This window comes from Sinocyclocheilus grahami, unplaced genomic scaffold (genome assembly GCF_001515645.1).
Source record: "Sinocyclocheilus grahami isolate Dianchi unplaced genomic scaffold, SAMN03320097.WGS_v1.1 scaffold865.1, whole genome shotgun sequence".
Lineage (NCBI taxonomy): Eukaryota > Metazoa > Chordata > Actinopteri > Cypriniformes > Cyprinidae > Sinocyclocheilus > Sinocyclocheilus grahami.
This window is the reverse complement of record NW_015506044.1, coordinates 8,942-33,668: the sequence shown is the minus strand read 5'-3', so window position 1 is coordinate 33,668 and position 24,727 is coordinate 8,942. Positions and strand designations below refer to the sequence as shown.

The following is a 24,727-nucleotide window of genomic DNA, read 5'->3' as shown; positions in this document are numbered from 1 at the left end:
TATATATATATATATATATATATATATATATATATATATCACACAAGTGATTTATGCTAGCTCTCTTTAAGGATCATAGCTAAATAATGCTATCTCATGTAAACAAACAGTAGTTGTAGTGAATGTTTGGTTTTGTTTATGTACTTAGATGAGAGAGTGTTTGTGTATTCAGGGTGGAGGTTCATGTCAAGTAGATGACCATAGCTGTAAATCCACCAATCAAAGTGATGATACCATGTCCTTCTCTCGAAGTTTCAGCACAGTGGAGCGGAACGGTCCTAGGAGAGTGAGTTGGCCAATCCCCTAGATGACTGACGGAGATGTTCTGTCAGTCTCGTTTCTGCGTCCCATGAGAGCACTGGACCGGTTTCAGTTAATGAGCCCCAACTGCGCTAATGTGTGTTAAAATAGGACTATGTGATTCCCTGCTGCTCTAGCATCACAGCATTATGACAGGCACCGGTGCATCAGTAGCACTGTGGTACACTTCATTCTCCATGATTACACCCTTGTGCTTCAAGCATCGACACTACAACAGGTCCACGCGCCTGACATTCGAGGGAATATACTTTCGTTACAACACTGCAAGAGAACTTATTCACTCCGATTAGATTCACTGTGTTCCTTGACCACTGTCGTTGTACGGGAAAAGGAAAAACGTGCAAAGTTGTCAGTAGGATGGCATTTTCTTGTGAGATATGCTTGAAAAGAAACTGTTTTGCTCTGCTAGTTCTCTTGGTTGCCATCTTACACACAATGTGGCTCAATTCAGCTCATCTGTAATGAAAAGTTCTTTCGGCTTTCAGCCTCTTTGCTATTAAGTGAAAGTGACGTGACATGTGGCCAAGTATGGTGACCCATACTTGGAATTTGTGCTCTATATTTAACCCATCCACACACCCAGCAGTGAACATACACACACACCGTGAACACACACCCGGAGCAGTGGGCAGCGCGGGGAGCAGTTGGGGGTTCAGTGCCTTGCTCAAGGGCACCTCAGTCGTGGTATTGAAGGTGGGAGAGAGCGCTGTACATTCACTCCCCCCACCTACAATCCCTGCCGGTATGAGACTCGAACCTGCAACCTATGGGTTACGAGTCCGACTCTAACCATTAGGCCACGACTTCCCCTATTATAGGGTACATAAAGTAGTTTAGGGGGTGTCTTGTTGTGTGGAATTATTAGAATTATAAAATGTGAATCAGTCAGTAATGGGCATGTAGACACTGCAAAGTTACAACCTCATTTAAATATTGCAGCGTACAGATTGTTATTTTTTGGACCATTTCTAGAGTAATACCAGACACTGAATTCCCCAAAATTCTGTCATAATTTACTCATCTATATCTCGCTGTAAACCCCCTAAGACTTTGTTCAATCTTTACCACACAAATTAAGATCTGTTTAATGAAACCTAATGCTTTTGTCCCTCCATTGAAAGTCCAGGTAACTAAAACTTTGAAGATTCAAAAAGGTCACAAAGGCATTGGAAAACCAATCCATGTGAATCAAGCAGTTTAATTCAAGTTTTTTTATAGTATCAACAGATTTAATTTAGGCCTTTTTTACATCTAAACAATGATCAACACACATACATAAACTTTTTTCCTCATTTTCTTTTTCTTTTCTTAATGATTTGAAAATGGCTAGTTTAATTACAGCAGGGCTGGGCAACTTCAGTCTTTGAGGGCCACAGTCTTGCAGAGTTTAGCTCCAACTCGAATCAAACACACCTGCCTGTAGTTTTTTAGTGATCTTGAAGACATTGATTATCTTGTTCAGGTGTGTTTGATTAGGGTTGGAGCGAAACTCTGCAGGACAATGGCCCTCCAGGACCGAAGCCCAGCCCTGGGTTACAGGGTAGTGATAGACAAGACGCTATATCTGAGAATCCACTGTGCAGGTTTCTCTTTGTGAGGTTTGGTTAGCAGTGACTGAAACGCAGCTTTACACACAATTTCCAGTCTGCATGGAGAGGATCTTCAGACTCCAGTAGCTTCAAACACCTGTTTGCTGCTCAGCAGTGGCTTTTTTTACAGCTGGCATTACAGTACAGTTAATTTGTTTGACAGAAACTTTCCTTAATAAATCTTTATCTGACCAAGATCTTCTGTGCTCTAAATCACTCACAAATCTTTTGACAGTTCAATAATTTCTATTTGCTTTTTGCAAAATATTGTTTGTTTTGATGCCTTTTGCAAGACATTGCATTGTTTCATACTTTTCATATTCAGAAAGATCTTTCTTCCTCACCATATTGCATGAGAACAGTGACTTGCTTAATAATGTGGAACAACCTCTAAGAAGACCTGGCAAACTATTGAACAAACCTGTCTGAGATTGCAGTTACCTGAAATGATGTGAAAATCAAAACAAACAAAAATCTTACTGTTTATTGTACCGAAATCCTATTGATATGTCACTTACATAATCATTTGGAACACAGTGTATGTACCTCACATTAAACTCTGGAACTTCTTCAGAACACTTGGACTTTGACTTTATGGTGCTGTATAATGTTTTTGTGCTTTCATGGGGCTTAAAAATAACACAGAATAGTATACGCACAATATCGGATTTGGATTGGTCTCGTCTGACCGATACCGGATCTGGCAGAAAATGCCAGTATCGGAGCCGATACCGATTCTGAGTATCGGATCGATGCATCCCTAGTCGCAACACAATTAAAACAAGCCGCAACACAACAGAATTACCAAAACACAATGGAAACAAGTCACAACACCTAAAAATTAGCACAACACAATTAAATTAGTCCTATGCGTTGTGCTGTGGCAATTTTGTTGTGTGTGTTGTGGAGATTGCATAGTGTTGTGCACTACTGGGCCACCATAGCTAAGAATGTTTAGCACTGAAATATGTTTAGATGGGCAATCGTATTTAGCTTCAGGTGCTGGTCATGAACGTGTAGTGACAAGTGACTGTAATGTGCTGCATATGTAATCGTCAAAAATGACTTTTCTAGCAGATGTTTCAATGACATTGAGCTATGACTTATATTAGATTATGTAGATAATTCAATGAAAATTCATTGGTTTTCATCTAATCAGGGTCTGCATGTATTCACACAAGCTGTTTTGTGTTGTTGATGGCTTGTGAGTAAAATACATAAATTACTGGTCAGAGGCGCCTCCAAAAAATAAGAAGTGACTAAGCCATTACAGCATAAGCAGCAGACACACATATTGCATGCAGTCGTTTTAATGTTAATTATTTCGTTTGCAAAAAGAGTTATAGTGCTAGTGACTCAGACCCATTTTTATCCCCTTCCCTCAGAGCTGGTAAGCTTGGTCGTTCTGAGCTGGAGAAGTTAAAAAAAAAATACTTCATTGCATCAGAAGTGCAATAAATAGCAAATGTGGACTAAGCTCTCGTAAACTATTCATACCTCCTCATACATCTGTTTCTTTCTCTCTCCCTCCCTCTTCAGGTCTGTCTGTCTTTGTGCTTGTAGAGCTTGTTGAGCCAAATCTGAGATTTGGTAAATACTGCAAGTATGAGCTTACGTTTCTTTGTCAGACAACTTTGTTTTCTTCTCAGCTTATGCGATTAATGCTCACTACAATAAAGAAGCTGCACTACTGTGCTTGTCTTATCGGAGTAATTAACACTAATTCGGACAATCTAACAATCTATCTTGGTTCATCTAAGCCTTAGGGCAGGTGGGTTGTCGTTGAGCAAATCATACAGAGGGGAAAATATATATATATATATATACACACAAATATAAATGTTTTGTATGGATCTTTTTCATATGTGGATGATTACACATGCTAATTACTTTGAAACTGGTGTGTTTTATGTCTGTCTGTGTTTGTTTTGTTGATGTGTTGTTGGTTTACTTCTGCAGTTTTAAATTGACTCCATGTGGTTGTGAAATATGCTTGTACTTAATGGTTTTTCTTTCCTCTTCTCTAGGTTAAAACAATAGTTTACTCTAAAATGAAATACTATCAGCATTTTGTTGTTTTAATCCCTAATGACATTGTTTCTTCTGTAAAAAGCGCAACAGGCGAATTTCTGAGGACTGTGATGGTCGCTAGATGTAGTTACAATGAATGGGGCCTAAAGCTTTCGAGCTTTAAAAAAAGACCTACAATTCTGTTCATCACACTAAGTTATCGAATGGTTTCCGATTTCTTGGAATATAGCGCATGAGTCACTTGAACCACTTTTATGGTGCTTTGTTGAAGCTTGAAAGCCTTGGTTCTTTGTAATGGCATGCTTTGCTTTAGTGTTCCACTGAGAAAGAGAGAAGAAAGCGAACTACACTCAATAAATCCTGTCTTCTCTTCAATATTACAGGTTTACTGGTCCAAACCTGCCATCACCCATCATCAGCAGCAAAAACTGGCTGAGACTCCACTTCACATCCGATGGAAACCACAAACTGAAAGGCTTCAGTGCTCAGTATCAAGGTAAGAGATGGGCTGTCGTGGGACTGGTGCCTTGTGTCTATGTAACAAGACATTGAAACAGCTCAGGGGTTCTAGCTGTCAAGACTGAAAGAGGCTGAAAAGGAAGAGTTGGAGAAAGCGAAAGGCTAGAGATATGCCTGACCTTATTTACAACACGATCTACAGAGCATCCTGCTCTTTGCAAGTTTTTTTTTTTTGTATTTATTATTTTAATGAATCAATGAATGAATGTTATCTAAAGAAAAGGTTTGATTTATTGTATACCATATACAATTTCTTTATATAATTACATAATAGCTTTTTTTAACCAAATTTTAATAATCCAATATGAATTCTTTCTTGAGGTTCTTTCAGCCTTTTATTAAAAAAAAGTTAAGTCATTGACATTAGAACATGAGTGTTAACACACTTTACCATATATAAATATGTTTGATAGAGTTTTTCCCCATAATCAGTGCATAAAACCTGCGAAAAAGTGCAGAGATTCACTGGAGGTCTACTGCAACTGCTCTCAGTAGTCATTGTGTACCCTGCAGAGTTTTCCCCCTGTCTGCAGTTAGAATTAAAGTCATATTATTTGAATCATCTTGGTTAAGTGTTATTAAGTCTGTTAAAGGTCATGGATACCCCCAACTCCTGACACACACACACACACCAGCTGAGCTACTAGCGGCACTCTCATCACACTCAAGTTCAAAGGTCACCACTCAAAGGAGATGAGCAGAGGGACGGGATTAGTCAGCTCAGCTACGGGAAACAATGACGGAATCTGCAGGAATTTCACCTCCTCCATAAGCAGATCAGAGCGATGGGATGGGATTACAGGGCTGGAGTTTGATAAATAAATACTTTTAGAGTATCAGGAAGAAAGAAAGGGGAGCTAAGCTCTTAATTAGATTTCACACTGACCTCTCTCCTTTTACCGTATCTTACCTCCCTTCCTCTCTCAACATTTAGTGAAATGCTCTGGAATGAGTAACGTCCAATGAGAAGACACTCTTTACATAACAAGCTACTTTGCTTCCTTTCAGTCTTTTTTCAACTCTGTCCGAGATTAGGAATGGAGAAGAGAGGGTAAAGCGATTTTAGAGAAATACATTTTCATAGTCTTAGGGTTTTACAGTTAATGTCCCAAATGGAGCCAATAATAACAAAATGTTGATCTAATACACTCTGATGTTTGGATATTTTTTGGCAACATACTTGTGTGCATCTGTCTTGTCACCAATTCTATACTATTTTGGTCATTTATACTATTTTAAGGTTCCACCAACTTGACTTGAAAATATAAGGCATTTTGTTTTGTTTTCCAGATCTGTAAATTGAGAGCCCTCATAAACGAATAAAAATAAATGAATTAATAAAAAAATTATATAATATATATATATATATATATATATATATATATATATATAGTGAAATAAGTAAAATACATCATATATTTTGTTTGGCAGTCAGAGTTGAAAATACTTTTTGCAACCTGTTTTAAAACATTTATTTTGCCATTCTGTTGGCAAAAATAGAAGGAAAAAAAAGAGACACACTTCACCTTTTAAGTAGTTGTGAATATTATTTAATCAATTTTCTTGATTTTAATTGACTTGTTATTATTTGGTTTTGCTGAAACAGCTGATTGTGAATGGTAAATATCTCGATTACAAATGCTTACCCAAATGCTGAGTTTCTTTTGAGAGCATTTAAGTGCCGAAGCTTTGAGACAATGTAACAGAAAACAATGACTGACTGTATGTGTATGCGTATGAATGCGTGCTGGCATTATTTTGTTGCTTTTTCAACAAACATGCTGCACTTTGTTCACACACAATAGGCTTTTTTGCACAAGAATGACAGCTTCTTTGAAAGACTGTAATTGCAATTACAATGCGGTTCATGATTTGTAATGCCTAGCAAGCATCTGTCCTATGATTATAGTTTTATCAGCTTTTTCTAATCCTTCCTGCTCTCAAATAAACATGTTATAATTCTTTTGACTTCCAGTGAAGAAGATGACAGAACTGAAGTCCAGAGGGGTGAAGATGCTGCCAAGTAAAGACAACCACAGCAAGATATCAGTTTGTAAGTCAACCTTTCCATGCACATGAAGGACATTTTCCTAAATCAACTTTACGTTTACATTCATGCACTTGGCAGATGCTTTTATCCAAAGCGATTTGCCTACAAGGTAAACTTTATCAGTTCATGCACTCCCTGGGAGTTGAACCCATGACCTTGGCAGTGCTAGTCTACTGTTTGAGCTACAGGGATGCTATATCTCAGTTGGTTTAATTTTATGTAATGATAACAGTATGTACTACATACATTTTGCTGAAAAAAAATCACCATTACAGTGTAATTGAGAGCTGTCAATTTTAACATTTGTTAAAAATGACTTAAAAAAAGTAACGGCTTCTAATTTAAGTGAACTTAAAAACAATCTTCACATAAACCCATTATAATAAATGGGTTTAGCTACATATTTAGCTACATGTGCCCTTCAGCAAGTTGGAAATATACAGAAATTTTAATAAAGTTATCAAACACTAATTTCTAAATTAAATATAGATGAATCCTTAAAGCTACAACAGTTATTGATTTCTATTTTTTTTTGTTCTTTGATTAACAGACATCAAAGCAGCTGGGTTATTAGGTTTTTTGGCTGCTATTACTTTAAGAGCTGCCGCCACTGAACATGACGCGGATCTGACACGCATCGTATTTTCTCACAGTGCGCTGGTGCATTTGTGTGTGCAATTGAAGAGCATGCGCTGCGAGCACAGTTTAACGGCTGACAGGACAGGAAAATACATTTTTACTGTACATATGGCCTGACAACATCTCATCTGACTGCAGTTCACTGTGGTTCTACTAAAGCTCCTCGTCACCTATACCGTTTCTGCGCTCATTTTGACTCGCACCTGGTGAAGTGGAGTGTGCGTCTGAAAAGTATCATGTTTTATGTAGTCATAAAGACGTTCTGTCTAAATAAACACAATTCTTGTCAAGAAAAAAGAGTGGGGTGGCCAACTAGCTCCACCTCTTCGTTAAATATTTTTAAAGTCGTTGAAGTGAAAAGCAAGTATGAGTGAACCAAAACAAAACATTCACAACTGGAATCTTTTTTTATCTTAAAATATATATCAATTTACATCCAAATCTTTTTTTTTTCAACTCTGTTGAAAATGTTAAGGTTTTTAAGCATTGTCAGCATGCAGATTGTCCACTCATTGGTGAAAGCAGTGGCACTTGCAGCATGTCCTCATGCTCGGCACAAGCACACAACCTTGAACATTAGCGTTATCTTTATTCTACGCCGTGTCAATTGGAAACAAATGGAGCTATTTTTCTCCCTAAGGCCAGAGGGGAAGGAAAATAAGTAACCGTTTCCATTGTTGGCAAACAGAGAAAGAAAAAGCTTATCGAGGAGGGGTAATTGCACTGTGTGCTGAGAGGCTTCTTCAGCCTGCTTTCTTCTGTTATGCCGTCTTTATTTACATTTCTATTACCGCTGCATCATTGTGAGAAAATGTCAGCCGCCTGCCCATGTGAGCATGTGCCCATTGAGGGTGTCATCAGGGATCCCAGTACCATCACCGTGGCTGGCAGTGTCTCAACGGCAGCGCTGACAAGTTTGGCCTTTTGTCCCACATCAATATGCATGAGTGCCGGCACCCAGGCGCGCCTCGGCCAATCAACATGTGTCACTTCAGGTTTTCCCTTCACTATCCTCTCCTGCCTCCTAGCTACCTATTGCAGAAAGCGAGGCTGTGGCCAACCTCCTTGACCCTGAGTGTCATATCCACTTCCTGCGGGGCTGGATGAGCTTGTGTGTTTTGATGCCAGAGAAAATTTTGTGCTCGCATAATGATGTCTGAAAATATCTTGGCATTCTGAGGAGGGCTTGATTGACTCTTTTGTTCATTTAATAAACCTCCTGGGCAGGCTGTGTAGACGTTCAAATACACTTATAGATAGCCTTGCTCTCTTCACAAGGTAAATCCATGCTGATGTTCAGACCAACTGCACAGTTGCAATTGTGATGCTGCTTTTATGCAGCAGGTCAATAATCCAGATGGTAATCTTGAGTATCTTAGATTTTAGGCAGAATTTGGCCTTTTTCCCCCCAACAAAAATAGTAGGGCAATATGAAAGAAGAAGCCCTTTAAGAACAGTGTTTTTATTAGGTTTAGCAATTATGTTGCATCTTTCATTATAGGGACTTAAATTGAAACATGAGCGATTTTCTTCACCTAAATTCCAGGAGGTCGTAAATATATCGGGTGTCAGGGTTACCATGGAACCAGGGGCCTGTTCGGCTTTCTGGGGTGTTACAGAGTATTTGTTAAATCTAGCTAACAAAATATATATTGTGTGTTTGAGTGGTCCAGACGCTACAATAATTTAGTTCATATTGCACAAAATTGAAAATTATGAAAAAGGGTAGGAATGGCACCCTACCTAGGTCAAGAACCACCTTGGAGTAAACTCATCCTCACTGTCATCTTTTTTTTTCCTCTCCAGAATATGTAAAATGTACTATTTGTATTCCTTTGTAATTTTTTTTTTCAAACGGCATGATTGCAAAACATTAAATAAAATAAGTATTAGGAATTCTGTGAATATTATATGAAAATGTATGAATTTAGAAAATTAAGTTAAACAGTAATAAATCAGTTAACTCATTAAAATATGCACATCTGAATTATACTATATAATTATATGAATTATGTATAGGCCTATATTTTGAATTGAAGGGATGTCACGATAGCAATAAACTATGAATTCATTTTGAATGGTTCCACTCAATTGGCCTCAATTAGGTTATGATGAATAATAAAAATGGTTAAAATGTACATCTAAATCATAATAATTTCATGAATTAAAATACTTAACAAAGATGCTCAGAGTGAAGACCAAATTGTAAAATTATTATTACTAATATTTTTATTTATTTATTTTTACCTACATGATATTTGTCAATTAACCATCATCAAAGGAATATGCACATGCAAATACATTGTTAAATTATTGAAATATAAACGTTTTACGTCAAAGGGGTTCAACTGACAAAAAAGTTTGTGAAACCCTGTTATTTAACAAGTATTTGACTTAAACTGTTCACTAAAAAACTATATTTGTCATCATATGAATAAACCTCACAAATGTTGAGTCAAGATTCATAAAAGTATAACCATTAAATATGTGTTTTTTTTATGACATCCATGTTTAAGAGAAAAATGAAAAGCAGGGCTGTTGGGGTTTTTTTTCTCCCGTTTTGTCATTTGCAGTATCACAGATGGGGGTGGCGCAAGGACACAACATGTGTCCAGACCCAGGAATCCCAGAGAGGGGCAAAAGAAAAGGCTCTGATTTCAGGTGAGAAATGAGTTTATGGATTACTTATTAAAATAGTCCACTGAGAGGACATGGAGGAGAGAGGGAAGAGGAGTGCAGTTAATTTAGTGTTTGTAATGCCAGGATGATGAATAGCAAGAGATGCAGGAGGTGGGCACCTGTTTAATTTCTCATTGGCCTTTTAATTCTCAGGGCTCAGGGAGGATATTTGATCAGCATAAACATGGGCTGTGGGCTCCCAAAGGTCACAACAAGAGGGGAAGGAGAGATAGTGAGAGAGAGACGTGGAAAGAAAGAGAGGAAGGTTATTCAGTCCCTTATGTATAAAAACATGTGGTTATGCTGTATTTACATAAAAAAATAAGGATAATATCCCCTTTTTATATTTACATTTATCAATAATGATGAATGGTGGATCAGCATAAACATGGGCTGTGGGCTCCCAAAGGTCACAACAAGAGGGGAAGGAGAGATAGTGAGAGAGATGTACTGACCCTCGTGTCTTTCCAAACCTGTATGACTTTCAGTCTTCTGTGGAACTACAAAAAAAAAAAATGTTTGTCTCACCATTACAATGATGTCACTTCCTGGAGTGTGATGTCATTAAGAATTTTGCTGTTAGTTAAAGGGATATTGCAAAAGACTAAAAGGGATAGTTAACACAAAATTGAAAGTTTTGTCACACGTACTGACCCTCGTGTCTTTCCAAACCTGTATGACTTTCAGTCTTCTGTGGAACTACTTCTCTTTCTCTCTCTCTCTCTCTCTCTCTCTCTCTCGCTCTCTCTCTCGCTCTCTCTCTCTCTGTGTGTGTGTGTGTGTGTGTGTGTGTGTGTGTGTGTGTGTGTGTGTGTAACCAAAACATTTTGGTTCCTATTGACTTTTGTTATATGGACCAAAAAATATTAATAATAAATAAATAAACAAATGAACAAATAAACTGTTTGGTTACATTCTTCAAAATAGCTTATTGTATGTGCTGCAGAAGAAAGTAAGTCATACAAGAGGGTGAATGAATGATGACAGCTTTTTTCTTTCTTTTTTTGGTGAACTATCCCTTTAACAGAATAAAACTGAAATCGAGGACAGTGAAACAACTTTTATTAAATTTATTAAATTAAAACTATATTTACAAGACAGCATGTCAGAGAAAGGGGAGAAATGAAGAAAAAACACCTGCAATATGTGAGATGTTGGGAAATACAAATACCTAAACCAAAATAGTAAAATGAATCAAAATGCGCTGCTTTATTTACCTAATTGTGATGCTAACTCTCTAATATGATTTCAATCTTAAAACATTGTCTTGAAACGATAGCTCACCCAAAAATTAAAAGTATGTCATTAATTACCCAACCTCATGTCGTTCCGAAGCCGTAAGACCTTTGTTTATCTTCGGAACACAAATTAAATCCGAATAAATAAAAATAAAATCCGAGAGCTTTCTTTGCACACAAAAAGTATACTTGTAGCTTCATAAAATTAAGGTTGAATCACTGATGTCACATGGACTATTTTATCGATGTTCTACCTTTCTGGGCCTTGAACGTGGTAGGGTAGGTATGCAGGGTCAAAAAGCTCTCGGGTTTCATCAAAAAAAAAATCTTAGTGTTCCAAAGATGAATGTCTTATGGGTTTGTAATGAGGGTGAGAAATGACAGAATTTTCATTTTTGGGTGAACTATCCCTTTAAAACATGTCATTCAATATATTAAGACATAAATGAAGGGGGCAGTAGGAATGCCCTGGGATAACCATCATTTATGATTGAAAAAGAGGACAGAGAGGGAAGGAGATTGAAAATGAGACAGAGGTCCGGACCTATTTAATTGAGTGGGGACAGAGCAATAGTAGTGTCATTTCCAGGCACAGTGCTGCTACATAGCAGCCTGCGGTGCAAGTTACGCTGTCAGCGTCCCCCCGCAGGGTAAATGGCAGCGCCCCAGAGGATTCTAACACAGATAAATGAGGACAATCCGTTTTACACTCACTAGCTCTCAGGGCAATCGCAGCGGGGAAGTAAAAGACAATCGAAACTTTTTTTACTGGAATGTTCTTAGCTCCGGCTACCTGAGCACCCCTTCATCAGCGGCTAGGTAATGGAAGCGCACAGCCATGCATCTGGAAGTGTACATCACAGTTTCCCAAAGGCTGTCCATTACCGAGATCAGACAGGACCACTGCTGCCGGGCAGGAGAGAGGGGGTATTTATGCTGACATGCTATTTGATTTAGCCATGAACAGATACCAGCTCACATGAGAGATGTTGAGAACTTCTGTGAAAGGCTTGAGTCGTCCGGCATCAGAGTTTTGCACAGTTGGAAAAGAAAGCAGGGAATGATGTGTTTCCCCTCTCTTTCTTTTCCAAAGGAGATGAATAGAATTATATATGAAACCCAGTTGAATCTGATTCATCAATCGCATCATTCTGCATTCAGATAACGGCGTACAATGACTGATAAACTGCATAATTGATCATTATCCCTGACTATCAATCTCCTGTGCTAGTTTCATGTCTCTTGTAGCACTGCTTTCTTTCTCACAAAATGCAATCATTTCAACTAATATTAATATTTCATGTCAATTTATTTATTCATTTGCCAAGCAGCTGTGTAATAAGTAGAGTAATGTGCAGCCAGCCAGTCATTATCGCTAAATAAACTTCCACATCGGGGGCCTGTCAAGATTTATTTTGCCATAATGACCGACTGACTGTACATAATGTACATAATGTCGAATTTCTAGATGTATGGGTTGGTATTCTTGCAAAATAATAGTATTTTCCTCTTGCAGGCGGGGTGCTACTGTGCACTTTTCTTGTGACGAAGGTTACGAGCTTCAGGGGTCTAAAAGCATCACCTGCCTGCGAGTTACGGACAGTTATGTTGGTTGGAGTGATGACCGGCCTATCTGCAGAGGTATGCCACTGTGGAAACATCTTTTATTTATTTATTTATTTTTTTTCCTGCAGGTTTTACCTTTGTTCAAAATTGTTCACAAGGTAATCAAATTATTAAACATGTTTTATTAAAATGTTTTGTTTTGTTTGATTTTGTTACACAATCCAACCATTTTGGCACCTACCTAATTTAGTTATCTTGTATAAAGTGACAGGTTTTGAATTTACACACACACACAAAATATAGATTTTAGGCTGAACAGATCAAGGCCTATGACGTCAATGATAGAATGTATGGATAGCATTTTTTCCTTCCTTTTAAAAGTTGGTAGGCCTATTTTTTTTCTCTTTGTATCATGATATTATGGTTAGATGCATTTTATCATTTTCATTTTGCATTGCTTATTTCCTGCTGTTCATGACCCCATCAGAACAAACTAGAACCTCTGAACTAAATGAACTAATGCAAATTAACCCCATTCATGTGCCCTAATAAAGTCTCATGCCGTATTTACAACAAACAAATTTATCACAGCAGATTTAAGCCCTTTTGTTTAACAACTGGTTGAATTATTTGAAATCTCAGCGTAACGTTAAAGGGCCTTGATTAATGACCTGACAATGAAAGAGGACAATGAGGGAAAAAAGCAAGAGATGAGAGAGAGGAAATGGAGAGGATAACAACAGATCTCTAAAGCAGATTTCCTAAGGAGGAAGAGATGTTATCGCATTGCTTATTTCCTGCTGTTCATGACCCCATCAGAACAAACTAGAACCTCTGAACTAAATGAACTAATGCAAATTAACCCCATTCATGTGCCCTAATAAAGTCTCATGCCGTATTTACAACAAACAAATTTATCACAGCAGATTTAAGCCCTTTTGTTTAACAACTGGTTGAATTATTTGAAATCTCAGCGTAACGTTAAAGGGCCTTGATTAATGACCTGACAATGAAAGAGGACAATGAGGGAAAAAAAGCAAGAGATGAGAGAGAGGAAATGGAGAGGATAACAACAGATCTCTAAAGCAGATTTCCTAAGGAGGAAGAGATGTTATCACTCAGCCAGTAATCAGCTTATTTAGCCTCACCAGGCACCGATTAATTACTTTATTGAGCCTTACTTAATTTCTGACTTTGATTTGCTAGGACAGCCCCCAGGACTTCATTCCTGTAGCAACTGTCACATCCCCAGAGCGATGCTGTCCACCATACTGCCACCTTTGCCTTATGCCGTAAATTGAACTGCGAGTCTGGCATTTAGTTGTGGTACCAACGCCATGCATCTTAACTACATGCAGCACAACCTGTCAGTGGCATGGTACCGTAAGAGAATATATACGATGGGGTCCAAAGCTGGAAATAAAAAAGTATTTGTTTATCACTGTATATATTTTTTAGTTATATTTATTGTATGTTATATAGTTATATTTAGTGGTATTTTTGTATTATATAATTTATTATTATTATTATTGATAATATAAAATTATTATAATTTATTACATACATTAAAAAAAATAACACAAAAAACTGTTAAAAAATGTGGTGTCAGTAATATTTTTCATTTATTTGTTTGTTTTGGAAATAAATAAAGGTTTATTATCTATCAAGGATAGTGGTCGACCGATATATCGACAAGGCCAATATATCGGCCAATATTTGGCATTTTTTAAATATCGGCATCGGCCGATAAGTTTTCCTGTTTGGCCGATGCGTTCGACAGCGGCAGCGCCTGAGCACACAGTGCTCACATTCTCCCTCTTGTTCGCTGTTGTCGTTAACAGTTCTGTCTAATGTGGACAGAAATCTGTCTAATAATCAGATAGAACGGTTAAACAAAGGAATTAAAATTTATACAAAGTATTATAACGATTGCTTTGCATATTATTAGTAATAGAAAGGCAAACATTATAATACTTTCTTGTTTGCCATCAGCATTTAGCAAATACGCATTTATATAATTTAAACAAATCTTTGAATGAGTAATGAACATTTAATTTCACAAAGCTTGCAAACTTAGTCGGATCCAGTTGTGAGATCTTGTGAAGTGTGCCTTTGTATCCTGCACGATCGCGTGTTCTCTGCATGATGTTCGATCCGTGCGCATGTAATGCCTGAATAGCTTCACTAGAGATGCGCGATCGACAAACTTTAAACTTGTGATTTCAAATCATGCTGTGCTTTATGCATTTGCCCACTGCCATATTCATGTCATTTCCACTGTGTGCTGTATGTAAAACGAGTGTTACCTTAGCTTTATTTGGAAAAAAAATATGATTCCCGAATCCCAATGCACACAAACTTTCCAGAATACTGAGTCCCCTGTTGGTTACAGTGTTTACTTACTTTTTTATATGTTTTTTATTAAGTATTTATTTATTTGTGAAAAATACTTTGTCATCTAAAACAATGTTTCCCAACCGGGGTGCCGTGTAAAAAATCCTTTTTTAATATTTTTAAATTGCTAAAATGTAAAAAAAAAAAAGGATCTATTATATAATATCCATTTCTGATGTCGCCAATAATTAGAGATGCACCGAAATTCCGGCTGCCGAAAATTTGTTTCACTTTCACGTGGTGTGACGCTCTGTGTATTATCCCGCTCTATGCGTGTGCGCTCCGCTCAGTCGCTCCACTCGTATACCGTTCATGCTCATCGGAACAGCAAAGTCCACTCGAAAAACGAGCCGACAGGAAACATCGATGTAGTACAGTATTGTTTCTGTCTGCAATAGCCCTACTGTGTTGTAACATGGTGTGGTATATGGGCATCTCTGGTAACGCTGCCCTCTCATTCATTGATCTGCTAACCGCATGTAATGTTCACGTGTTTTGATAATAATAGCTTTCTAGGACTAAACATTATTTGGATAATTGGTAAAAAAAAATTATAATCTTTTAATAGCCCTAGTGTTAGACCTGAAAAACTAAAAAGCAATTTATTTCATTTGTAGGCCTGTTGTTATTTTTTATTTGTGCTATCATTATTAATTTCTTTATTTGTTCTTATTTTATTACTGACTGTTTACTTGTCATTTTTTATTCATTTCAAAGTTTGAAATCAAGCTATCTCGTGCTACTGCAACAAAATTACCCAACTGTAAAATAAAAAATACACAGAGTGAGCAAAAATTTGTGAGATAGTTTAAGTTATAATGGTAATTAAACAATGTTTTCATATGAATAAAAGCCTACATTAAAATCTGTCATATAAATTGGTCTCCTCATTAGAAATTAGCCTACCGATTGCCTCCATGGATAAAAAAAATAATAATATTAAAAATATCTGACACACATATACATATATATGACACATTCTGCAGTCTTCCCTGCTGTACCGAATATTGATACTTTTCAAAGTATCATATCGAAGTTAGAAATTCAAATATTGTGACAAAATTAATTTTGTAGGGTGCCACAAAGTTGTTAAAATTTCCAAAGGGTGCCGCGACTAAAAAAAAGGTTGGGAAACACTGATCTAAAGTATGTTTATTTAACACATTTACTTTTTAATTCATTTCAAATTTATTAAACATTAATTAAAATAAATACAATTATATCGGCTTTATATCAGCCATCGGCCATCGGCCACCCTGCTTTCCAAGATATTGGCATCGACATCGACTGTCAAAAAAACAATATCGGTCTACCACTAATCAAGGATGCATTAAATTGCAAAATGTTGTTCTTTTGAACTTTCTATTCATCAAAGAATCCTGAATAAATGTACCATGGCTTCCTCAAATATTTTAAAAAGCTCAACTGTTTTCATCATTGATGTTTCTTAAGCAGTAAATCAGCATATTAGAATGATCTGGAGAAATTATGCTGAAAATTCAGCTTTAACATCACAGGAATAAATTACATGTTAAATTATATTACAATAGAAAATAGTTATTTTAAATTTTAATAATATTTCACAATATTGAATATTAAAAAATTGATTGATTGATTGTTGAAAAACATAATACATAATATGTGCGTTTTGTTAGTATGCATTTACATCTTACCCAGAGATAAGAACTACTTGTGTTATCATAGAGAGTTTTTTTAAGATGTCATTTGAGTAATAAACGTTGTTTTAATATATTATTTGGAGCATTCAGGCTGTCCTACAGAACACAGCTTCTCTTACTGTAGCTCCACACCAACAGGCTCACACACATAAAGCGTTAGTTTCACCTGCTCACTTCTACTTCATATCGATGAATTTCTCCTGAGCTGCTTGGCCAGCTGTGGACTATTAGTCTTTCATTAGAGTTACATATCCTGTCTCTTAACACCACCAGTGTGGCATTTGCCACCATGGACCCCTCAAGGCTTGACAATCTTCGGGAGAAAGTTAGTTGGACAGCTTTGTGATGGATTGCACCAGTTGCCTTTGTTTTTGATTATTTAACGATCAGTTTTTGGCACATCATTGTGGGCTTGTGGAAAGAGGGAAAATGGACCTGGAATTGGGAAACTGTCGGAATCACCAGATGGACCAAGTTCCCTTATCAGCCCCATTACTCATGTGAAAAGGGTTGATATTTAGCTATTGCTCCCCAGAACCTGTTTCTTCATCACTTGCTCCTTTTCACCACTAATGTAGAGAATGATTATTTGTCTTGTTTCATTGATTTAACAGTCTAAATGCCAGGCCATTATTCAAAACTGGTCCATTTTAATTGCATGCTCCAGGAAAATCTGAATCATAAGAATAATTAGTAATGGCGCCACAGAAAAAGTTCATAAATCATTGTCGCTAAATACATAAATACTAGCATAAAAAGTTCAATAATAATAGTGCGTCCTTGAGGTTTTCCCTCTCTCTCTATGTGTAGAAATGTTGTTTCCGTGATTTGCAGGATTTTAAAGGATCTGGGACTTGCACAAGAAATCTATAAAATACATTTGTGTCTTTTGTATTGGCTATTTAGAAGTCAAATCAATCTTCAATCCTTAATAGAACCTGAAATACACAATATATCAAGAGCAATGAGTTTTGTTTGTTGAATATTGAAGTCTTAATGGCCATTTAATGCTGATTGTTGGTGCAGTGGCTTGAAGTAACTCTTTGAACTGAATCACTGTCTATTTTTTTTTAACTCCCCAGTATTTCATTTAGTTTATCACAGACTTTTTCTGACACTTGATATGTGCATTGGAAAATCCAGGGTCTTGGAACTGTTAGCCTGAATCTAATTTGATCAAATTCAGCCTGAATTAGGTGAACTTTAAATAATTATCTTATTGCAGCACTGTCCTTTCAACTTAAATGCACTTGGACTGTTTCACAGCTGAGCCCCTGCTAATACTGTAGATATCTTCTGCTAATAGTGTGGTTATTATGTTGGCGAGTATGTTGGTTCATTTTTGATTTTGAGTTATAATCCCTGCAGTCCCTTCAACATTATCTTGGTACCAAGTTCCTTGAGACCAACTCTCAGAATGTTCACTTTTTGTGTGTTTTATTTTATAACCCTTAACTAACATTTCCAAAACATTGCAGGGAGGTTATTTTACATGACAGCCTAATAAGAACTTATACAGAATGTTAATGTTTTTTTGTTTGTTTGTTTTATTTTTATAACCATTAACTAACATTTCCAGAACTCCAGATGTTGTGTGTGGGTGGGTGTGACAATCTAATAATACCTTGAAATGTGATCTAATGGTCATTTTTGTTTTATGTTATAGACAATAACTTTAAATTTCCAAAATGTTGCAGTTATATTCCATGTTTCATTTAATTTGCCATAAACTAATATTTCCAGAACTTTGCAGGTAAGCTTCTGTGTGACAACTAAATGCGAACTTACATGGAATGATGCAGTTAAATTATGCTTTTTTTAGAATGTGATCTAATGTTGTTGTTTTTTTGTTTCATTTTTTTTTTACCAAAAATGTACATTTCCATAATGTTGCAGAAAAGTATGTGTGGCAACCAAATAAGAACTTCTTTACAATGTTATCTAATGGTTATTTTTATTGGTCACCCTTCTTTTTAAGATCCATTTTAACTAACTATTAACTACAAAATTTGCCTCAATCAACTCATAATTACTGATTATTAATAGTTAGTAGGATAGTTGTTAAGTTTAGGTATTGGGTAGGATTAAGGAATGTAGAATATGATCATGCAAAATATGTGCTTTATAAGTACTAATATTTTTACACTAGTTTTATACTAGTATTTTATAACCTCATAGTATAATCATACGTGCCCAAAATATTAGTTAGGAGGATCCCAGAAGTTCTCTCATTGAGAATTTCTTAGACCCCAATATGTATGATGATTTACAAAAATACTATCAAAGATTGTGCGTTATTAGCAAACCTAAAGCTGCAGACAACACACATTATGTTGTGAAGGTGAAAATTGGGGTCAGCCGGCTCTGATGTTAATTAACTTTCCAAAGACTTTTGTTCTTTAATGTCAGCCCACCTTAAAGTGTTTGAGGAAACTTTGCGAGTGTGTGTGTGTGTGGCAGGGGAGGCCCTGAGGAGCTCACCTCAGACATAGCTCATTAAAAGCTCCAGCTGGTCCCAGACCTGCAGAAACATTCGTTTAGTGCAAACACGCTGGCTGTGCCCTCCCTTCTCATTAGACATCAAGTGCTTTCATTCGACAAGGTATTTCAAGTCCTCCTGGAGGCCACGAGAGTGTCGCTTTAACTCCGAGAAAAGTCACAGAAAAGTCAAGCACTCAACAAGTCATCGGTAAGGTCATTGAACATTCAGGTCACACGCCGGTCCAATCAAAACCAACAAATCGAGATAGGTAACAATAATCACGTGCGAAATATTGACTGCAGCCGAAGGCTAAGCCTGTATATGTGTGCTTTTTTAATAATTTAAGATTTTGTTACATTCCGTCTGTAGGCCCACAACCCAATCACAACCTTTGAAAGTGGTATGGATAGGGTATAGTATGAGTGATATCTAGAAAAATAGTTATTGTGAGTCTGTCTGTTGAACTCAACAGTGTTTGTGGTCCTCTTGCTTTTCGTTTTAGGTTTACTCTATAGTGACTAAACTAATCTAAAACTTTTCCTGGAGCTAAACTAAACTTAACTTAACAACTTTTAATATTTTATTTTAGAAAATATATTTCATATTTTGTCATATTCTGTCTGACAGTAATGACATGTCAATAGATGGAGCTGAAAATCAGTTTAAAACCACCTTGTAGTCTTGTAGTTAATTCTTTATTCATTCAGTTGATTTATAGATTTGCAAACAGTTATTAGAAGTATTTGACATTGCTACATATTATTTTTGTATCTGACAACAAGAGAACACAACTCAACATATTTAGTCAAAAATATAATTCCTCTGTAAAAAAAACTTTTTTTGTAGCTGTTTTTTTTCCTATGTTTGAAGTATCAGTGACTTTCAATATAGTGCAATAACATTTCTTTCTATTCTGTTGTTCAGATAACTGTTACTGTGATATTTGGTGCTGAAGTGGTCTTTCTCTCTTTTTTTTCCTCTTAAAAGCCTCACGTCTTTCATAGATGAGATGTTTCACTCCTTGAAGAGTCAAACTGCATGATTTGTCTCTCTTCTTTCAGCTCCTATGTGTGGCGGTCAGCTCCGTGGCCCGAGTGGCATTATCACCTCCCCAAACTTCCCAGTACAGTATGACAACAACGCTAACTGCACATGGATCATCACAACTTCGGACCCTTCCAAGGTAAATGCTTCCAAAAAACATACCTAGTGTATTCATATGAGCTCTGCACACTGCGGAAGCATACATAGCTTCACACTTGAGTATTAGAGAATGTCATTTGAAGTGAAATAATGATTAGGCCCAGGCAAAACCCATAGACTTTTTTTTTCGCCTTTTCTGTTCTGATTTAATGGTCAAATCTGATTTAAACACGATAAAATGCACACTAGCATTCAAAAGATTGGGGTCAGTGAGTTTAAAGAAGTGTCTTAAGCTTACCATGGAATCATTTATTTGATCAGTAAAAAAGAATAGTATTATGTAATAGTATTATACCTTAAAAGTATTGTTTTTCTATTTGAATATTTTTAAAATGTAATTAATGTGATGATAAAGCTGAATTTCAGCAGCAATTACTCCAGTCTTCTGTGTTACAAGATCCTTCAGAAATTATTCTAATATGCTGATTTGATGCTCAGTAAACATGTTTTTGTAACATTATAAGTGTCTTTACTGTCACTTTTAAACAATTTAATTAGTCTTTTCTGAATAAATTTAATTAAAAAAAAACAATTCTTACTCACCCCAAACTTTTGAATATTAGTGCACAACATAGAAGCTGTTGGAAACTGAAGGCGTTTTCAAATTCGCCAAAATATTTAATAAACACATACACAGGGGACAACTTTGTCAATTTTCCTAAGGAAATTTAAAGAGTTTTCTGTGGGCACAGTTTCCATGTGGGCCTGCTAGTAACTGCAGGTTGCAGGGGAAAGGATACACAGATATTGAGAGATGATGTTCAATATCCAGATATCTACACACTCATAAAAAAATTAACCACTGACGGTTATGCTAAAGGAAAATGGAAGATAACGAAAACTACATTCGAGCAGCTATACCACGGTAGAGACAAAAACTTGCGCTGTATGTGTCATGACTTTGTCGTCGAGTTCAAGGCCATTTTTTTACTCGCTTGCCAGATTTTCGTTATCTTGTTTCAAATAAATGGCTTTACAAATCTCTCCCCTCATCACCATGACTCAGTTGGGAGAGAAGGGGAGCGAGAGATGGAGGGCAAATGGAACGGGGTAGAGTGGCTCTATCAGTGCCCCCTGCTTTTTCTCTGCCGCCCAGTGTGCTATTTCATCCTGTGTGTAAAGGACATTTCTGCTTTACACTGTCATGGCTGGAGAGCGGGGCACAGATGAAGATGGAACATTGCTGTTTTTGCTCTTTACAACCAGAATGACATTCTATTTTCGTTCTGACACAATAGTACCCGGAAAAGACGTGAGGTTAGCTGTGAGACTGAAGCAGAACCGGGACCGTATGAAATGCACCTGACAATGAGCTTTTGATTTCACTGCAGCTGGTTTGCTGCCTGAGCCAAAGACTCTCCCAGTGTGGAGAGACCCCAGCAGCTGTTAAAGCCTTTAGCATCACAGTTAGCTAGAGTTTGAGATCATTTAGTATTTCTTGATGCATAATGAATATTTAAAGGGGAAGTATTTATTTTTTTGTGGTTGAAGCAATATATATATATATATATATAATACAAATATTTGTTATATATACTGTATATATATATATATATATATATAAATATTATTTTATTTTTATTTTTTGGGGTTGAGATGGGACCACATGCACTTAGCTGTTTAACAGAGGATTTAGCAGTCTGTCTGAACAAAGTTAAATGCTATAAAAATACTATTTTGCTATTAAATATGGTGACTTAAGGAGAACTATTAGACACCAAACCTCCTTGCCAAAACCTTTACTCATGTTTAGCTTTTCGGGAATTAGTTGAATATCTAATGACTTAAAGGGCATATAGGAATGTATGGGAAACCCTTTAAATTATTATTTTTTTCAGTTTTTATTGGTGCTGAAATTATCTACTTATGTACATGTACTATTGTTCAAAAGTTTAGGCCGGTAAGATTTTGTTTTTGAAATAAGTCTCTTATGCGCACCAAGAATGCATTTATTTGATTCAAAATACAGTTAAAACAGTAATATTGTGAAATATAAAATAACTGTTTTCAATTTTAATGTATTACAAGAATTTCAATCTATTCCTGTGATGGCACAGCTGAGTTTTCAACATCATTACTCTAGTCTTCAGTGTTACCTGATCCTTGTTGATTTGCTGCTCAAGAAACATTCATTAATATCAATGCTTATCGGTTGTGCTGTTTATAATTTTGTAGAAAACTATGATGCATTTTTTTAGGATTCTTTGATGCATACACTGTAAAAAGATTAATCATGGGTCTTGTGATTTTCATTTAGAAAATTAAGGTGATATTTAAAAATAGTGCGTATATTTTATTAAAGAAATTGTGGTTAAGTGTTGTATAGAAATTAGAAAATATTGAGAACAATTCACTAATAAAACCACAATGTGTTTCCTCATTTTTTAAGGAAACTTGAGCAGTTTTGAGGCTTGAACTGAGAACCTGATTAAGCTGAAAAAATTTATGAAAGAAGGCTACCTATTTATTTTAAGAGAATTGGCTCAATTATGCCATTTTATTTTGGCGGTGATTGTTAATTCCTAGCATGCTTTGTATATGGCTGGATATGGAGATTAAATATTACAATTAAGTGCTATTTTATGTTATTTTGAGTGAAGAGAAACATCTGTTCATGTTTAATGTTCAGTTCTCAAGCTTTTGCAACATTATAAATATATTTACTGTTACTTTTGATCAATTTAATGCATCTTTGCTAAATAAACTATTAATCTCTATCAATAATAATAATAATAATAATAATCTTGCTCATACCAGACTTTTAATAGTAGTGACTGAGATGTATGTACATTGCAAATTATGTACATACTATAGCATAATTTGGATGGGCCTTTAAAAGAACATGTGGTTTAAACCACAGGCCCTGTCATTTTATTCCAAACATGGTAAACATCTTATTTCCATCCTAAAATGCCATTAACACAAAAAAATACGTTGACATTTGGTGGATGAATTTAATAAACGACTGAAGCGCTTATATGAAGTGCAAGGGAAATGTAATGACATTTGGTTAGCAGTGTGATATGTTTAATCAACTAAAACAAGTAACACACTGAAGTTCAGACGGAGCAGAGTCTGTAATGCCTCAGTACCAGATTACCCGGAGCTATACTTAAAGATGCTCTTGCTACTCAGAGATGTCCGTTCTATTTATGTCAACCGTGGTGCCTAATGACGGGTGCTGGAAATCGGCTGAACTTGGAACTAATAAATGAATGAGAGAAACAGATAGAACTCTGCAGGGAAGGCAGCATGTGGAACCGCACCAGGCTGAATCCCCCGCTCACAGACAAACATTAGCTCAGAGTCTAGACACTGCGTTTCTGCCTTAGAAGGAGGATCCCCAGAAGGCATAATAATAGAGAATGAGTTGTTCATGAGAAGACATGGCTGATTGCTTTTGTTGTCCTCTTCTTTTTTTAATTATCAGTCCTTCTTTTGTTCTGTGCACTATCGTCATTCAGCGGACTGGTATTATCTGCTACTCCACTTCTGCAGGGACTTCTGTTTTGACAAAAAGCCTCATTCCTCCAACAAGTCCCACTCCCTGCTATGTAGTCTTTGAGCATTATCGCTCTCAGCTGCAAGACAGTAGTCACGATGCCTTTTGTCTGAGATGTATATTATATGCTGTTATTTGGTTTGTCAGTATTTCTCTCTCTCTAACAGTCACAGTTGTCTTATTTTATTTAATTTTTTTCGAGCTCATCAGCTCAGCTTTCTGTGGTCACTGGGATATTGAAACTGTTAATATGGCTCAAGAAAAATATTGCACTCTTTTTACTTAGTTATAGGTGAGAGTTGGGGTAAGTTGTGCCACTCTCTTCAAAGAGAAAGAAGGTTAAACTAATACACCTAATTACAGTATATTGCAGGATATATTGCACGGTATTTTACACCATGTATGAAATATAGGGATAAAAATATGACTTCTCCCAAAAAAAAAAAAAAATCTTGTTAGAATAAATGAAAGAACATATTATTATTATTATTATTATTATTAATGATGTAGTGAAGAAAAAAATTCTACATTGTAATAGTGTTTGTAATAGTTATGATATTTACAATAGTATTTTACAAATGTAATATAATATTTGCAATGTATTTTTTACTTCCACATTCAAAGACAAATATGCCGCTTTTAATGTTTCATGTGTAATATTTAGCCAAATAATACACCTGCTTTTATAAATGTCAAATGATCAACATGCATGACACATATTAGTCTAAATACTTAAGTTTGCTCACATATACATTTCATTTGACCTGTCATGTATAATATTTGCTTTTGCTTTGGGACAAAAAAAAAATCCTCAATCACAGGCAGCTGTATGTAA

The 24,727-nt window shown here is 36.1% G+C and overlaps 1 protein-coding gene across 1 annotated transcript in view; it reads left to right on the top strand.

The window, feature by feature from the left end:
- The window catches only part of LOC107563274 (CUB and sushi domain-containing protein 2-like), a 209,651-nt gene extending 185,696 nt beyond the window's left edge, over nucleotides 1-23,955 (top strand). Inside the window, exons 5-11 of the mRNA XM_016248094.1 lie at nucleotides 3,450-3,513; nucleotides 4,325-4,437; nucleotides 6,436-6,513; nucleotides 9,723-9,810; nucleotides 12,583-12,707; nucleotides 20,249-20,370; nucleotides 23,821-23,955. Coding sequence (XP_016103580.1) covers nucleotides 3,450-3,513; nucleotides 4,325-4,437; nucleotides 6,436-6,513; nucleotides 9,723-9,810; nucleotides 12,583-12,707; nucleotides 20,249-20,370; nucleotides 23,821-23,955 — 725 coding nt within the window. The remainder of the gene's footprint in view (nucleotides 1-3,449; nucleotides 3,514-4,324; nucleotides 4,438-6,435; nucleotides 6,514-9,722; nucleotides 9,811-12,582; nucleotides 12,708-20,248; nucleotides 20,371-23,820) is intronic.
- The last annotated feature ends 772 nt before the right edge of the window (nucleotides 23,956-24,727 follow it).